Here is an 18,830-nt window from a genome sequence, read left to right as displayed (position 1 = left end):
AATCATATACTAATAATAGATGACCAGTAATAAGACACGCAATGTGGCTTACAGTGAGGTATTTACAGACTGATAATAAGAAAACAATAAGTAAATAAAACAATGGTAAACAATAAGACAATCTAAATATATTTTTTATTAAAGAACATATTAAGCCAGACTAGTGAACTGAAAAACTTAGATTTTTTTTTTCCCCCCATTGAATAAAATTGATCACTCTGCATCATTGAATCCAATTATTATTCACTCAGCAGCAAATGGCAGACGCTGCTAGTATAATATAAAGTGTGTGTGTGTGTGTATATATATATATATATATATATATATATATATATATATATATATATATATATAAATAAATGTGAAAGCCCTGACTCGTCACTTATTCTCTTACTTCCCGATATGTTGGGAAGCTAAAATTCAACATAGGTATTCTTCAAGTGGGAAATAGGAAAACTAGTGCAATAATGTGTAAAACAATATCTTGTTATGTTACAGCCTTATTCCAAAATGGAATAAATTAATTTTTTCCCTCAAAATTCTACACACAATACCCCATAATTCTAAGAAGAAGGTTTTGTTTTTTAAAGATTTTTGCAAATTTAATAAAAATAATAAAAAATCACATGTTCATAAGTATTCACAGCCTTTGCCATGAAGCTCAATATTGAGCTCAGGTGCATCCTTTTTCCATTGATCATCTTTGAGATGTTCCTACAGCTTAATTGGAGTCCACCTTTGGTAAATCCAGTTGATTGGACATGATTTGGAAAGGCACACACCTGTCTATATAAGGTCCCACACTTGACAGTGCATTTCTGAGCACAAAACCAAGCATGAAGTCAAAGGAATGGTCTGTAGACCTCCGAGACAGGATTGTCTCTAGGCACAAATCATCTGGGGAAGGGTACAGAGAAATATCTGCTGCTTTGAAGGTCCCAATGAGCGCAGTGGCCTCCATCATCTGTAAATGGAAGAATTGTGGAACCACCAGGACTCTTCCTAGAGCTGGCTGGCTGTCTAAACTGAGTGATCGGGGGAGAAGGGCCCTAGTCCGGGAGGTGACCAAGAACCCGATGGTCACTCTGTCAGAGCTATAGCATTCCTCTGTGTAGAGAGGAGAACCTTCCAGAAAGACAACAATCTGCAGCAATCCACAAATCAGGCCTGTATTGTAAAGTGGCCAGACGGAAGCCACTCCTTAGTAAAAAAAAAAATCACATGGCAGCCCACCTGGAGTTTGCCAAAATGCACCTGAAGGACTCTCAGACCATGAGAAACAAAATTCTCTGGTCTGATGAGACGAAGATTGTACTCTTTGGCGTGAATCCCAGGCATCATGTTTGGAGGAAACCAGGCATCGCTCATCACCAGGCTAATACCATCCCTACAGTGAAGCATGGTGGTGGCAGCATCATGCTGTGGGGATGTTTTTCAGGAACTTGGAGACAAGTCAGGATAGAGGGAAAGATGAATGCAGCAATATACAGAGACATCCTGGATGAAAACTTACTCCAGAGCGCTCTTGACCTCAGAGTGGGGTGACTGTTCATCTTTCAGCAGGACAGCGACCCTAAGCATGCAGCCACGATATCAAAGGAGTGGCATCAGGACAACTCTGTGAATGTCCTTCACAGCCAGAGCCCAGACTTGAATCTGATTGATCTGAAAATGGCTGTGCACCGATGCTTCCCATCCAACCTGATGGAGCTTGAGAGGTGCTGCAAAGTATAATGGGTTTACTATTCAAAAAGACTTGAGGCTGAAATTGCTGCCAAAGGTGTATCAACAAATTATTGAGCAAAGGCTGAGAATACTTATGTACATGTGATTTCTTAGTTTTTTATTTTTAATAAATTTGCAAAAATCTTAAAGCTTTTTGTCACATTGTCATGGGGTAATGTGTGTAGAATTTTGAGGTACAAATTTATGGTATAAGGCTGTAACACAACGCAACAAAATGTGGAAAAAGTGAATTGCTGTGAATACTTTCCGGATGCACTGTACAAAACACACAACATTAAAAATTATTATTATTATTTTTTTAAACCGAATAACAGTGGCAAGTATTCCTAACGCGTTTCATCAAGGATGGAACTATATTTCGCCTCTCGGATTTCCTCAGGAGCAATGAGTGATCACTTGCACAGATCTGGTTTATAAAGGATCATTATTAGTATAATTAATTGAACAAAGATGTCCGAAACTGGATTTCCTTTAATGTGAATAGAGTCTGGCTAATATACATATAATTGGAATACACTTTTTTTTTTTTTTTTTTATACCTTGAATTGCTCATATAAATGAGTAGAAGTAACAGAAAAGACCCTATAATGTGTTTTACACATAAACATAAAAAATTTAAAATACAGCAATCACCAAACCGGAAGTAGTGCAGGCTCACCCGGAAACCTGAAGTGGCCATTTGTATCTTTGTATGTAAAGTCTGTGTAAATTATGTCCCCATGAACCGCGGCTCCTTAAATATGGTTTTTAATATACCATTATATAGGATACCAACAATATGGCTGCCAAAAGCAAAAGTACCGCTCTGGATCTCCGAAACCAGAAGTAACCAAGCATCCAGTATAAAATTCCTAATCTACAAGTCTATGAAGAAAATCGCATGGCCAGTGCAATAAAGTATACATCCCCATAAACCTAAAAACAAGACTCTAAACAAAAACTCTTCAGGCACCATTTTGCTTAATGGCAATGTTACTTTTTTTTACCCATCTTACCATCATTTAACCATCTTGCTCTAGGCATAATATAAATATATGAAAATAGGAGAACATGAACATGTTAATGGGGACACATAGTTCATGTCAATATCTCATAAATATTATCTCCGTTTTGTAATATTATATCACATCACAAATACAGGTTGAGCATCCCTTATCCAAAATTCAAAATCCTGCATTTTTGGGTCTCCTCCTGAGGTAACATATACAGTGGGGCAAAAAAAGTATTTGGACAGCCACCGATTGTGCAAGTTGACCCACTTAAAAAGATGAGAGGTCTGTAATTTCCATCATAGGTACACTTCAACTGTGAGAGACAATCTGAAAAAAAAAACCAGGAAATCACTTTTGTATGGTTTTTAAACAATTTACTTGTATATTCTCATGGAAAATAAATATTTGGACACCTACCACGCAGCAAGATATCTGGCTCTCACAGACCTGTTACTACTTCTTTAAGAAACTCTTCTATCCTCCACTCGTTACCTGTATTAATGGCACCTGTTTGAACTGGTTATCTGTATAAAAGACATTATCTCGATAAGGGACCCACAAATGTGTGATATTGGATAAGGGATACTCAACCTGTAATATCACTTGTCAGTGCCATCTTAGAAAAGGGCATACTGGTCAAAAGATTATGTAGATCAGAGGTTCTCTAACTCGGTCCTCGGGAGCCCACACAGTGCATGTTTTGCAGGTAACCCAGCAGGTGCACAGGTGTATTAATTACCCACTGACACATTTTAAAAGGTCCACAGGTGGAGCTAATTATTTCACTTGCGATTCTGTGAGGAGACCTGCAAAACATGCACTGTGTGGGCCCCCGAGGACCGAGTTTGAGAACCTCTGATGTAGATGCATATTAAAAAATAATACTTAGTATAAAAAAAAAAGTGGATTCCAATTTAAATGTGCAAGAATAAAAATACATATACAAAGTATGCCAATAAGACATCTACAGTCATAAATTTATACAATATATATGCTTTAAAAAAATATATATATATATTATATATCTATCCATGTATAAAATTTATATACAAGAAGGAGGTCTAAGAAAAAATAAATTATATATAATATGAAAAAAAATTACGAAGTCTTAAAATATCCAGGTTTAGGTGATATATAAAACATGTATATTTCATGTAAAAGGTACAATCTAATAATCATTTAAACCAATAGGGGTAAGTGTATTAAGATTGAATATCCAAAACTTCTTCCTTTGAGCAAGCAGAGTATCCACATTACCACCTCGAGTCTTGATTTTTATATGTTCCATAACTTGGCAGACCAAACCTGTATGGAATTATGAACCTCACTGAAATGTTTAGGAACAGAGTGATTCGTCAATTTATGTTTAATTCCTCCTATGTGCTTTTGTATTTTTATATTTAAAAGGCGTTTTTATCTTTTCTGTATACATAAGATTACCTGGACATTTCAACATGTAGATAACTGAACATAACTTTTACCAGGTCTCACTATATTTTTTACAAATGTTACATTTGACACATTGATAACACCCCTGGTATTCCATCTTAATTTTCCCTTCTTGTAGGTCTTTATTCACATTTGGGGCCAAGACATCTTTGAAGTTTTGAGTCCTTCTAAACATAATGTTAGGTTGATCTGGAAGAAAACCCTTCAGTATGCAGTCTAAAAGTAAAATACCCCAGTGTTTCTAAGAGTATCTCTAATATATTTTTCATGGCCATTAAATCTTGTGATAAACAGTAATTTATCTTTTTTTAATGGAGGATGTGTCTAATTTTTACTTGTAATTCAACAAATCCTCCCTATTAAGACTCATGGTATCTTTAACTGCTGTATCTACTAAAACTTTTGGGTAACCATGTTCCAAGAACCATTCTCCATAAAACTGTATCTCTGCAAGTCCATAATTTCTATTGCTACAATTTCTAAGTATTCTACAGAATGCAGATAACTGTATGTTTGCATTCCATCTCTCTAAAGTCCACTACTATTATGCACATATCTTTATATCAACTTCTTTGACAAAACATCAGGTGCTTTCACCGCTCAAGGTAAAATCTAAAAAACAAAAACAATACTCCACATATTTTCGAATTGAACTTTAGATTAAAATGATTCACTTGAAGGGACATCATAAAATCAAAGAAACACTCTTGTACCACCCTACAACAAAATATCAATAAATATTAAAAAAAAAATATGTTTAAAATGGTCCATTGTTATATTCACGTCATTTTCCCATACCCCTTATTTGAATTGACATAACATGGTGCCATAAATGTACCCATTGCAGTACCAAATAACTGATGGTAAAAATACCCCAAAAAAACAAAATAATTGTGCTCAAGTATAAAACAACATAAATTAATCAATAAAATTAATAAACGCCCTCTCTATATTTGGATCAAGCATAAGGAAACTTTTACCAGCTTCAACAACTCTTATGTTCAATAGAAGTATATAAATGCTTGAACGTAAATGGTGACCCATTAAAATTTGGTTCCCATTCAAAATCATTCAGTAGATTTAAAACAGCTGCGGAGTCCTTAATAAAAGAAGGCAAAGTCTGAACGTATTTATTAATAAAAAAATCTGTCTTATGAATGTGCTGTTGTACATACATACTCGCTGTTTTTGTTGTACATTCTGTCTACATTTATAACTAAAGGGTCTGTCGGAGCCTCATCTCCCCGGGTGATGCACAATACACATTTGCGAGCTATACATTTTTTACTCTTGTGTAGCTTTCAACCAACTTTACGGATGGTGTAATGGTTAGCATTACTGTCTCACAGCACTGAGGTCATGGGTTTGATTCCCACCATGACCTTAACTGTTTCTCCTATTCTAACTATTCTCCCTCTGCTTGCATGGGTGTCCTCTGCGTACGCCAGTTTCCTCCCACAATTCAAAAATATACTGGCCGGTTAATTAGATTCTGCCAAAAATTAACCCTAATTTGTAAATGTGGGCATGTACATCAGCCAAGTGGTTCTTGTCTGCCATCAGAATTCTAGGTTTTCTATTTTACTTTTGTGAGATACATCCATGACTTGAGTCACCCAGGTGCTTGCATCTGCCCATTAAAATGAGTAAGAATAAGTCCTCTATTTCTGTTGCACTAATTTCTTGATATGACTCTGGGGGGAATTCAAATGTTTGAAAAGGTCAGTTGGGTGTTTTATTTCCTATTAGGAAAAAACAGACACCCAACTGACTTTTCGAACATTTGAATTCCCCCTGTAAATGTCAGTAATGTATATAGGTCATGTCTCAGCATTGCTTTGTGCAGATGCCAGGTCAGTCGATTCAAAATTAAGTGAATTAGTCTCCATATCCTTCCTGCCCCAGTAGATTTTACTCTTATCAACAAAACTTTCAGAGGACTGTGGTGTTTATCGACACCGTAGTGTAAGATAGAGGCGGGTGTATGATTGGAGATGTCCCCAGGACAGATTGAGATCCTGTAAAACAATGTAACGTTGACATCCCTCTCTGTCTTTGCAACCCCTTCTTGGTATTTCCATCACTCATTGGCGTAACACTGGGTAGAAGACTCTAGTAGTGTATAATAAGAGATGGCTGCTTCCATTGTGCCAGTGTACATAGTATGACCTTGTCACCCACTTTTACATTTGTAATACGCACTAACTTCACAAGATTTATCTGGGAAGGGCATGTGTAATGTTTAGGAAAGAAATCCATCTGAGGCTGAGTAAGGTGAATATAGCATGATGTCTGAGTTGTACATATGTATAAGTATGTATTATCGCATGATGACGCGACCCATCCGCTGATGTACAGAGGGTTTATCTTAGCACTTTTGTCCCCAACAGGTCCGCACGCCTCCTCACACTATCCTGAGAAGATGCATCAGTGCTCGGAGTGTCAGCAATATTTCCCTAATCATTCAGTCCTCATCACCCATCAGCAAACACATAGCGCCAGTAATCTGTATAGGTGCTTGTTTTGCGGAGTACATTTCACCTCCAAATTGGCTCTTACCGCCCACCAGCAATGTCACACACAGGACAAACTATTCAACTGCTCTTACTGTGGGAAATCCTTTAATCAGCAGTCGCGTCTCTTGTCACATAAGAGGACGCACACCGGGGAGAGACCTTTTTTATGCCCGGAGTGCAGCAGATGCTTTACTAGCAGGTCTGCCCTTACTACACACCAGCGGATTCACTCTGGCGAGAAGCCATTTAAGTGCACGGAGTGTGGAAAATGTTTCCTTTGGAGATCTAACCTTGTGATACATCAGCGCATTCACACCGGGGAGAGGCCGTTCGGGTGTTCTCAGTGTGGCCGCTGCTTTTACCAGAGCTCAGATCTTGTTCGTCACCAGAGAACTCACACTAGGGGGAAATCTTTTGTGTTCTAGCTAACCGAACAGATCTTCGGATATGTAATAAGGCTGGTTCATGAGCCACAAAAATTTGGACTCTGTGCTTATTTCGCAGCTGAATGCAGTTTGTGACTGACTTCAGGTCTCTGTAACTGGGCGTGTAAAATGGGTTGTGTCCAGTTACTGATCCATCTGGCAGTGGGCATACTGGAAAGAGTGATCACGTCCAATAGTTCCACCTGCTGCCACTTTAGGATCATTCTCCCCACTGAGCAGGGCCCTCCGACCTGCTTTATATGTTATTACCCAGTCCTGTTTTATCACTCTCTTGTTCCCAATTATAAAGCGTAACAAAATATGCTGAGGCTTTATAAATAACAGTAAATAAATGTCTTTTCCTCCACGTTGTATTCAAATAATGTTTTGCATTATGTGGTTGTACAAGTAGGTCCATGATTATGTCTAATCTGCACTCGACAAGCAGAAATCCCTTATTAACCCTTCTTTTCACATCATAATAGGGTGGTATTTAGTATGCCGGCTGTTGGGATCCCGGAGCACAGTATCCCAACGCCGGATTCCCGACACCTGCCATACCGACACTTATTCTCCCTCTTGGGAGTCCACGACCTCCCTGGAGGGAGAATAAATAGCATGGTGCGCCAGTATGCTGGGTGGTTGGGGACCCGACCGCCGGCATTCATACCACACACATCATAATATATTCCAGTTTTGCCAAAAATTCATGGCACAACCGGATAAACCCAAGCATTGCACAAAAGTAGCGGGTTGAGGTCACACAATCCGCATTTCCAATATTACATGATAAGGTGAGCCTTAAGTGTTAAGTTATCGGTGGAATATGAATAACTTTCTCTTTAGCACAGGACTGTTCTCGAACATCCAGATTTTAATTCTCTTTAAATGATCCCTAATTAACTTACTATTTACTAGAAATTCCAAGGTGAAGGTCACTTATTTCCTGTTGTGTAGAATGGTGTATTTGGACCGTGTTACTGTACTTCCAGAACACGTAGCAACGCGTCTACTCCCCTAAAGAGTATTACATGTTTTATAGATGTGTAATTTGTTGCATAAACATAAAGCACCTGATAAGTCACATTAATGGGGCAATTCAATTAAGTAGTGGTGACCGCATCTGATTCACAAGTTACAATTGAAGCATTTGCAAACCGCCGAACGAGTCAGCTTCCTGGTCTTCCATAACACCTCAGCAGTGCCTCCGTCTGATAGAATCGATTCTACGCCGCATTGAGGCAGTAATTCATGAAAAAGGGGCCCAAACCAAGTACTGAGTACATATGCATGATTATACTTTTCCGAGGGCGACATTTCTGTATTTAAAATCCTTTTTTCTTTTTTTTTATTGATTTTATGTAATATTCAAATTTTCTGAGATTTTGCATTTGGGGTTATCTTAAACTGTAAACCACAATCATCAAAATTAGAACAAATAAAGGCTTGAAATATCTCACTTTGCATGTAATGAGTCTATGTAATATATTAGTTTCACCTTTTAAGTTGAATTACTGAAATAAATGAACTTTTGCACGATATTCTAATTTTCTGAGTTTCACCTGTATTCCACGTGTGGTCTCCCCCATGGACCAATAGAGAGGCATCGCCATCTGTCTTCCTGCTACTCATTCCTCTGTACACCCTAGCATCTGGCCTTCCCCATTGTCTTACTACATTTTGTGCTAGCTTTATGTCCCCAGTGACTCCTAGATCCTATCCCTCCTCAGCAATTCATATTTTACTGTCTTTTACATTATAAGCAGCTGTTGGGTTTTTGAAATTCCTGTAAAACAAATCAATCTTACGTCAAACTGTAGTTGCCATATCTCTGTGTGATCTGCAGGAGGCAGACATTACCTTCTACCCCAGTAGTAGTCACCAGATATTACATAACACTGGTCCAGCTACATGTCCTCGTGTCCTGCACTGGTCGCCCCTCCCTCCTCTGCATGTTTTATATGTACTACAAGTTTCTGTCTGTCCTTCCAGCATTGTATCTATCCAGCCGCCATTGTATTTATGCTCTAGCATCAGTGTAGTATAACTCATTTCCTAGTCTTCGGTGTGGGATTAGGCATTACTAATATCTACGTAAACTCAATCTCTATTATTACATCAGTCACCTGACTACGAGATTATCGCACCCTGATGTGTAGATGCGCCGTAGAGTTGTGACCTTGTCATACCCGCGGCTGGCATCTGTCCATCCTGGTGCCTGCTGTACAGGTTTCCTGTTACCCACTCACTGTGGGGCACAGAGGACGTCTGTCCCATTACACACACTCACCTCGCTATACCATGGTATAAATGATAGTATATAGGGACAGGTTATTTCTCAGCATGGCTGTGCGGGACCTGTAATATCACCAGCAATCTAATACTTTGCACAGGGTGTCTGATTAACATGCATTGATGTAAAGCTTTTTCCTTTCGCCCACATAGAGGTACACAGGAAAGTCGGCAATGTTAGTGGCACTGTTTTGGTGATGTGCGCACCTGGACATTGCCGATGATTCCCCCCCCCCCCCCCCCTCTATCTACCGTTATAGTAATAACCTTCACTCAGCCTACTGGTTGTCTTCTGCGTATATAGTGCCTCCTGTCTGACCCGGTGTCATGTAGGATTAGTCTCTTCTGTGTCCAGGGGTCTATCCCTGAGTTGGGCATCTCTGGATAGCAGCCTCTCACATTCCCCCATGTCTGTAAGCACACAGCTGACCATAATCCAGCGCTGCGTCCTACCGCTACCTCCGCTCTGTCTCACAGCCCACCCACTATTATATCTGCCAGTGCTGGGGCTGCTAGTCCGGTAGATGGGGCAGGAAGAGGGAAGAGCTGCCCCATCTACCAGACTAGCAGTATCAGCACTGTCATTTCAAAATACATTCCCTGGGCAGGTTGGGGCGCCATATAATAATGTCAAGTAAATGTGGACATCTGTCTAACGTATTCTGTCCCAGAATTCCTCTATACTTGTATAACTCTGTCCCTTCCCATTCTGCTTGGTGTTTCTCTTACGTCCTAGAGGATGCTAGGGACTCCGTAAGGACCATGGGGTATAGACGGGCTCCGCAGGAGACATGGGCACCTATAAAGAACTTTTAGTATGGGTGTGCACTGGCTCCTCCCTCTATGCCCCTCTTCCAGACCTCAGTTAGATCCTGTGCCCAGAGGAGAAGGGTGCACTGCAGAGAGCTCTCCTGAGTTTTCTGTGGAAAAAAAAGAATTTTGTTAGGTTTTTTATTTTCAGGGAGCACTTCTGGCAACAGGCTCCCTGCATCGTGGGACTGAGGGGAGAGGAGCAGACCTACTTAAATGATAGGCTCTGCTTCTTAGGCTACTGGACACCATTGGCTCCAGAGGGAGTCTGAACACAGGTATCACCCTGGTGTTCGTCCCGGAGCCGCGCCGCCGTCCTCCTCACAGAGCCGGAAGATAGAAGCCGAGTGAGTATGAGAAGCAAGAAGACGTCAAAGGCGGCAGAAGACTTCAGATCTTCATGAGGTAAAGCTATTGCTCCCACACACAGAAAGCACTGATGGGTGCAGGGCGCAGGGGGGGGCGCCCTGGGCAGCAATAAACCTAGTTTTTGGGCAAAAAAGGTCACATTAGGCTGCGGAGGCAGCAAATAGATATTAAAATTGAAGAGGGACCGAAGCCCGCCGCTGGAGGGGGCGAAGCTTGATCCCTCAGCACTAACCAGCGCCATTTTCTCCACAGAGGCTGCAGAGAATGCTGACTCCCCGAACTCTCCCCTGCTGAACACTTCAGAGGGCTGAAAAAGAGGAGGGGGGCACATTGGAGCGCAGTGAGTGGGAAGATTGGCATTATATAATAATATAAAAGCGCTTTCTGGATTTTCCAGTGTCAGTTTGGCGCTGGGTGTGTGCTGGCATACTCTCTCTCTGTCTCTCCTAAGGGCCTGGTTGGCGATTTGTCCCCTTATAGGTATATCCCTGTGTGTGTGTGGGGTGTCTGTACATGTGTGTCGGCATGTCTGAAGCGGAAGGCTTCTCCAAGGAGGAGGTGGAGCAGATGAGTGGTGTGTCCCCGTCGGTAGTGCCGACTCAGGAATGGATGGACATGTGGCATATGTTGAATGCAAGTGTGGCATCTTTACATAAGAGGCTAGATAAAGCTGAATCCAGGGAGGCATCAGGGGGTCAACCCTCGGATTGGACCGACTCACAGGGCCCGTCGGGGTCTCAAAAGCGTCCCTTGTCACTAATTGTGGACACTGATACTGACACGGACTCTGATTCCACTGTCGACTATGATGAAGCTAGATTGCACCCTAAGGTGACAAAGAGTATTCAGTGTATGGTTATTGCAATAAAAGATGTGTTGCATATTGCTGATGAACCCTCTGTTCCAGACACGAGGGTACACATGTTTAAGGGAAAGAAACAGATAATAAACTTTCCCCCAACTCATGAACTTAACGAGTTATTTGAAAAAGCTTGGGAGACTCCAGATAAGAGGCTGCAGATTCCCAAAAGAATTAATCTGGCATACCCTTTCCCTACACAGGACAGGGTACGTTGGGAATCCTTTCCCACTGTGGACAAGGCTTTAACACGCCTGTCCAAGAAAGTGGCGCTGCCGTCTCCAGACGCAGCGGCCCTCAAGGACCCTGCGGACCGCAGGCAGGAGACTACATTAAAGTCTATTTATTCACATACTGGTGCTTCGCTCAGACCGGCAATTGCGTCGGCATGGGTATGTAGCGCAGTTGCAGCTTGGACAGACCCTGTCTGCTGACCTTGATATCCTAGATAGGGATGCTATTTTGTTAACTCTAGCCCATATTAAAGACGCAGTCTTGTATATGAGAGACGCTCAAAGGGACATTGGGTTGCTGGGTTCCAGAGCCAATGCCATGGCTATTTCAGCGAGATAATCCTTATGGACCCGCCAATGGACGGGTGATGCGGATTCGAAAAAGCATATGGAGGTTTTACCCTATAAGGGTGACTTGTTGTTTGGGGATGGGCTCGCGGACCTGGTTTCCACAGCTACCGCGGGTAAATCTACCTTTTTACCTTTTATTCCCCAACAGCAAGAGAAAACTCCACAATATCACATGCAGTCCTTTCGGTCGCAAAAGTCCAGAAGAGGTCGGGGATCCTCCTTCCTTGCCAGAGGTAAGGGTAGAGGAAAGAGAACACCTGCTTCGGCTGGTGCCCAGGAACAGAAGTCCTCTCCGGCTTCTACAAAACCCACTGCATGACGCTGGGGCTCCCCTGCGGGAGTCCGCACCAGTGGGGGCACACCTTCGACTCTTCAGCCAGGTCTGGGTCAGGTGAGACGTGAATCCTTGGGCGTTGGAAATAGTTTCCCAAGGCTACAAACTGGAATTCGAAGAGGTGCCCCCACGCCGATTTTTCAAGTCAGCCTTACTAGCTTCTACCCCAGAGCGGGATGTAGTGTTAGCTGCAATTCAAACGCTGTGTCAACAGCAAGTAATTATCAGGGTTACCCTGAACCAACAGGGAAAAGGGTACTATTCGACCCTTTTTGTGGTCCCGAAGCCGGATGGTTCGGTCAGACCCATTTTAAATCTAAAATCCCTAAACCTGTACTTGAAAAGATTCAAATTCAAGATGGAATCGCTCCGAGCGGTAATATCCAGCCTGGAGGGGGGGATTTTATGGCGTCACTGGACATAAAGGATGCTTACCTTCATGTCCCCATATATCACTCTCATCAGGAGTACCTGAGATTCGCTGTACAGGATTGTCATTGCCAGTTTGACGTTGCCGTTTGGGCTTTCCACGGCCCCAAGGATTTTCACCAAGATAATGGCGGAAATGATGGTGGTCCTGTGCAAGCAAGGAGTCACAATTATCCCATACTTGGACGATCTCCTGATAAAGGCAAGATCAAAAGAGCAATTTCTGAGAAACGTGTCGCTCTCTCTGAGAGTACTCCAGCAACACGGTTGGATTCTCAATCTACCGAAGTCACAGTTGGTTCCAACAACTCGACTAGCGTTCCTAGGTACGATACTGGACACGGAACAAAAGAAGGTTTTTCTCCCGTTGGAAAAAGCCCAGGACCTCCAGAACATGGTCAGAGATCTGCTGAAGCCAAAAAGAGTGTCAGTTCATCAATGCACTCGTGTTCTGGGGAAAATGGTGGCAGCCTACGAGGCCATCCCCTTCGGCAGGTTCCATGCGAGGACGTTTCAATGGGACCTTCTGGACAAATGGTCCGGGTCCCATCTACAATTGCATCAAAAGATAACAGGGTGTCTCTTCTATGGTGGCTGCAAAGTGCTCACCTTCTAGAGGGTCGCAGATTCGGCATTCAGGACTGGGTTCTGGTAACCACGGACGCGAGCCTCCGAGGATGGGGAGCAGTCACCCAAGGAAGAAATTTTCAAGGACTATGGATAAGCCAGGAGTCCTGCCTGCACATCAACGTGTTGGAATTAAGGGCCATATACAACGGCCTTCGACAAGCGGAGAGTCTTCTTCGCAACCTACCGGTGCTAATTCAATCGGACAATGTCACAGCAGTGGCTCATGTGAACCGCCAAGGTGGGACAAGGAGCAGAGTCGCGATGGCAGAAGCCACCAGGAATCTTCGCTGGGCGGAAAATCACGTAAGCGCTCTGTCAGCTGTCTTCATTCCGGGTGTGGACAACTGGGAGGCAGACTTCCTCAGCAGACACGATCTCCATCCAGGAGAGTGGGGACTTCATTGAGAAGTCTTTGCAGAGATAACGGGTCTTTGGGGAGTTACTCAAATAGACATGATGGCGTCACACCTCAACAAGAAGCTTCGGAGGTATTGTGCCAGGTCCCGGGACCCTCGGGCAATAGCAGTAGACGCTCTGGTAACGCCATGGGTGTTCCAATCGGTCTACGTATTTCCTCCTCTTCCTCTCATCACAAAGGATCATAAGGCGAAAAAGAGTACAGACAATACTCATAGTTCCAGACTGGCCTCGAAGGGCCTGGTACTCAGATCTTCAGGAGATGCTCACAGAAGATCCTTGGCCTCTTCCTCTAAGGGAGGACCTGTTGCAGCAGGGGCCCTGCATGTTCCAAGACTTACCGCGGTTACGTTTGACGGCATGGCGGTTGAATGCCGGATCCTAGCTGAGAAGGGTATTCCGGAAGAGGTCATACCTACTCTAATAAAGGCTAGGAAGGAGGTGACGGCAAAACATTATCACCGTATCTGGCGGAAATATGTCTCTTGGTGTGAAACCAAGAATGCTACTACGGAAGATTTCCATTTGGGTCGTTTTCTCCACTTCCTACAGACTGGAGTGGATATGGGCCTAAAATTAGGCTCTGTTAAGGTACAGAGTTCGGCTCTGTCGATATTCTTTCAGAAGGAATTGGCTTCTCTTCCAGAAGTCCAGACTTTTGTAAAGGGAGTGCTACACATCCAGCCTCCTTTTGTGCCCCCAGTGGCACCATGGGACCTGAACGTGGTGTTGCAGTTCTTAAAATCACACTGGTTTGAACCCCTTAACACGGTTGAGTTGAAATTTCTCACCTGGAAGGTGGTCATGTTATTGGCCTTGGCATCTGCAAGGCGGGTGTCAGAATTAGCGGCCTTGTCTCACAAGAGCCCCTACTTGATTTTTCATGTTGATAGAGCGGAATTGAGAACTCGTCTTCAATTTTTACCTAAGGTGGTTTCTTCATTCCATATAAACCAACCTATTGTGGTGCCTGTGGCTACAAGTGACTTGGAGGATTCCAGGTCCCTGGATGTAGTCAGGGCCTTAAAGATTTATGTAGCCAGGACGGCTAGTATTAGGAAAACAGAGGCTCTGTTTGTTCTGTATGCAGCCAACAAGATTGGCGCGCCTGCTTCAAAGCAGACTATTGCTCGCTGGATCTGTAACACGATTCAGCAGGCGTATGTTCCGGCTGGATTGCCGTTACCACATTCAGTAAAGGCCCATTCCACTAGGAAGGTGGGCTCTTCTTGGGCGGCTGCAAGGGGCGTCTCGGCATTACAGCTTTGCTGAGCAGCGACTTGGTCGGGGTCAAACACTTTTGCTAAATTCTACAAGTTTGTTACCCTGGCTCATGAGGACCTAGCATTTGCTCAGTCGGTGTTGCAGAGTCATCCGCACTCTCCCGCCCGATTGGGAGCTTTGGTATGAACCCCATGGTCCTTACGGAGTCCCCAGCATCCTCTAGGACGTAAGAGAAAATAAGATTTTAAACCTATCGGTAAATCTATTTCTCCTAGTCCGTAGAAGATGCTGGGCGCCCGTCCCAGTGCGGAAAATTGCAAGACTTGTATATAGTTATTGCTTACATAAGGATTGTTACTGTTGGAATCGGTCTTGGACCGTTGCTGTTGTTTGTTCATACAGTTAACTGGTTATGTGTATTCCAGGTTATATGGTATGATTGGTGTGGGCTGGTATGAATCTTGCCCTTAGATTTACAAAAGCCTTTCCTCGTATTGTCCATCTCCTCTGGGCACAGTTCTCTAACTGAAGTCTGAAGGAGGGGCATAGAGGGAGGAGCCAGTGCACACCCATACTAAAAGTTCTTTATAGGTGCCCATGTCTCCTGCGGAGCCCGTCTATACCCCATGGTCCTTACGGAGTCCCCAGCATCCTCTACGGACTAGGAGAAATAGATTTACCGGTAGGTTTAAAATCTTATTTTTCCCCTTATTGCCAGTGAGGGGAGGAGACAGATTCAGCAACATTCTAATAGTGTAAAAAGCAAGATGGCTGCTTCCATTGTGCTGTTGTGAGTGAAGTGACTATGTCCGTACTACAGTCCATTTATGTTCTAAATACATAATTAACTAGACATTTCTAGACAAACTAGGTTATGTGGAAATGGCAGGGTAAACTTATAAGTAACCGTTTTATATGGTACTTAATATATTCAATAGTATCTGATATCTATTTGGCACAAGTAGACAGAAGGTGTCACACATGACATGACCCATCCGCTGATGTACAGAGGGTTTATCTTAGTACTTTTGTCCCCAACAGGTCCGCACGCCTCCTCACACTATCCTGAGACGACGCATCAGTGCTCGGAGTGTCAGCAATGTTTCCCTAATCATTCAGCCCTCATCACCCATCAGCAAACGCATAGCGCCAGTAATCTGTATAGCTGCTCAGTATGCAGAGTGCGTTTCAGCTCCAAAATGGCTCTCACCGACCACCAGCGATGTCACATCGAGGTCAAACTGTTTCACTGCTCTTACTGTGAGAAATCCTTTCATCAGAGGTCACTTCTCCTGTCACATAAGAGGACTCACACCGGGGAGAGACTATTTTCATGCCTGGAGTGCGGGAGATGCTTTGCCTGGAAGTCTGCCCTTACGAAGCATCAGCAGATTCACTCTGGCGAGAAGCCATTTTCATGCACGGAATGCGGCAAATGTTTTGTCCAGAAATCCCACCTCGTGATACATCACCGCATTCACACCGGGGAGCGGCCATATCAGTGTATAGATTGCAGCAAATGCTTTGTCCAGAGATCCGACCTCGTCAAGCATCAGCGCATTCACACCGGGGAGAGGCCATTTGTGTGTTCCCGGTGCGGCCGCTCTTTTTCTGACAGCTCAAGTCTTTGTCGACATGTGAGAGTTCACAGTACTCCTAGGTGAATAAACTGTCCATCACATACATAACGAGGTTTGTTTACAAATTCGAAATAGAGTGGTGGACATCTTTTCCACCCAAATGCTTTATAAGGTGCAGGGCTAGGCTTTTTGGTCCTCAGACCTGCGCATGTAGAAGGCGCTTTGTCCGGTTATGAATCCACCTGAAACTCCGCATAGCAGAGACAGTGAAAACATCAGTTTAGTTACTTTTTGTTTTGTGTTATGTTGAGTATGAAAATGAAGGGACATCGGGCCTGTCTGCTACTTTTTGTGAATTTTGTGTGTTTAAATTTGATGATTTCTTTGGTTCATCATCCCTTCCTAGAAAAGAACAACTGGAAGGTACAAAGTGCACACAGATCAGAAGTGTGGGATGAGGCCCAGTTTCCAACATTTCAGAGGAGTAGGAAACGTCAAGTCCTCTTAGCGGAAAAGACTGCGCTACCTTCCAATGCAGGGAATGTCACTAAACATTCCTTCTCCTTGCCTTCCAATTATTCATTAATCCCTTATGATTCCAAGACCTGATTTACAAGATATAAGGGATGTGCAATAAGTTTCCGGATGTGCAGTGAATAAGTAGAGTAGACCCTATCTGACTCTGGTTGTGAACTGTAATCTCTGACTAAAATTCTTGTGAAATGTTAGGGCACAGATCCGTATAAAAGCAACACTGCTCACTGAAGAAGTCCAGCATGTTCACTTCCTTCAGAAATGCGTTACGGAGCTCAGCAGAGGCCTCTGGAGAGCCATGATCTTCTACAACCGCAAGAGTGGTTTGCTACAGCAGGAGAGTTTTGACCGACTGCGCGCTGCGTTTGGTGAGGAACCACTGTCCGGAACCACTGCGTTTGAGTGGCTTGCAGAGTTTTGGCACCGGAGATAGTCCCTGGAAGATGAGGACCATTGCAGCGGCCCTTTGCCTGCCATCACTGAGGACAAGTTTCTGCTGTGTGGGCCATAGTTAAGGTGGACACCACGGTGACTGTGGCCCAGTTTGAGGAGATAGACATCTTGATATTGATATTCCATGAAAAGCTTGGCCTGAGCCAATGTTTCTGCACGTTGGGTGCCCCATCAGCTGAATTGAGAGCATGGGGCCCTAAGCGAGAGAGTCGTATAACCGTCCCAGCATAAGCTGAGTAACTGCAGCCTGCTCCGTCTATCTCCAAATGCCTATTGTAGCTGATGCGCCTGTCCTCTCAGAATACGTATGATATCCCGGCTGACGGGATGCCGGCTGTCTGTATCCCGACAGCGGTAACTTTGCATAGACTCCTCTGACGAATACTTTGAAAATTACTTTGTGTGTAAATGCTTTTAGTGCATCTGAAAACTTACTGCCCTTCCCTTGTACTTCAATCTCAAACTGCTGTTTGGAACTTGTGTCAAGTTAGCACTCCCTTAAGCCTGTGTGATGTAGGACTGATTTCAAAGTTGATCAAAAACAACCACTGGGCCTTTTTCCATTATTGATTACATTGCTCCATTATGTCTCCAACTCACTATTTAATGTTCCAAATATTTCTGCCATCATCTACAGTTTATTCAGGTGTGACTCACTCTAAATAGGAATCCTTATAACGACAATGAAAATCTCAGTCATTATTGCCCAAATAATAACCTACACACACACATATGTAGCATGAACTGGCTGAATCCTAACCACAATGGATCCGAGAAGAATCACGGAGAAGAATCTGATTAAATTAAGTTCTAATCTGAGAAAAGTTACTCACAAAGCTTAACAGATAACATAAATAATTAATAAACAGGACATATAGATAATCTTAAGCAAAATAGTTTTATTTCAAAACAAAAGGAACAGTTTCACATAAAATATTAACCTTTTATTGTGGGAAGACAACCCTTCACATAGAATGGGTATCCTAAGACTGCCTATAGCATAGTCTTTCAATGCATTATAGTCCTTACAGAGTTAGCAATCAGCCCATTCATCCCCCTGTATTCATTTGAAGAGGCAAATCAGTCCCTGATCCTGCTAGTTTACATTCCTCTGATGTTGGAGGTCTGGCACATCACATTTAGCACAGGAAGGTGGGCAGGATATTATGTCAGGAGACATTGATATT

The 18,830-nt window shown here is 43.1% G+C and overlaps 1 protein-coding gene across 14 annotated transcripts in view; it reads left to right on the top strand.

Annotated features, from left to right (window-relative positions):
* Positions 1-18,830, top strand: part of LOC134994743 (zinc finger protein 436-like) — a 497,924-nt gene that overhangs the window by 396,366 nt on the left and 82,728 nt on the right. For 2 of the 14 annotated variants that reach the window (XM_063951016.1, XM_063951014.1), the window contains one exon: positions 16,118-16,736. The exons of 11 other annotated variants lie outside the window; for them this stretch is intronic. In XM_063951016.1, the coding sequence (XP_063807086.1) occupies positions 16,118-16,736 (619 nt within the window). Of the gene's footprint in view, positions 1-6,577; positions 8,588-16,117; positions 16,737-18,830 lie in introns of those variants that run through there. One more of the 14 variants, XM_063951018.1, reaches the window with a different exon arrangement.

The sequence above is a fragment of the Pseudophryne corroboree genome, chromosome 2 (genome assembly GCF_028390025.1).
Source record: "Pseudophryne corroboree isolate aPseCor3 chromosome 2, aPseCor3.hap2, whole genome shotgun sequence".
Lineage (NCBI taxonomy): Eukaryota > Metazoa > Chordata > Amphibia > Anura > Myobatrachidae > Pseudophryne > Pseudophryne corroboree.
The sequence above is the reverse complement of the archived record's forward strand: the minus strand, read 5'-3'. Positions and strand labels throughout refer to the sequence as shown.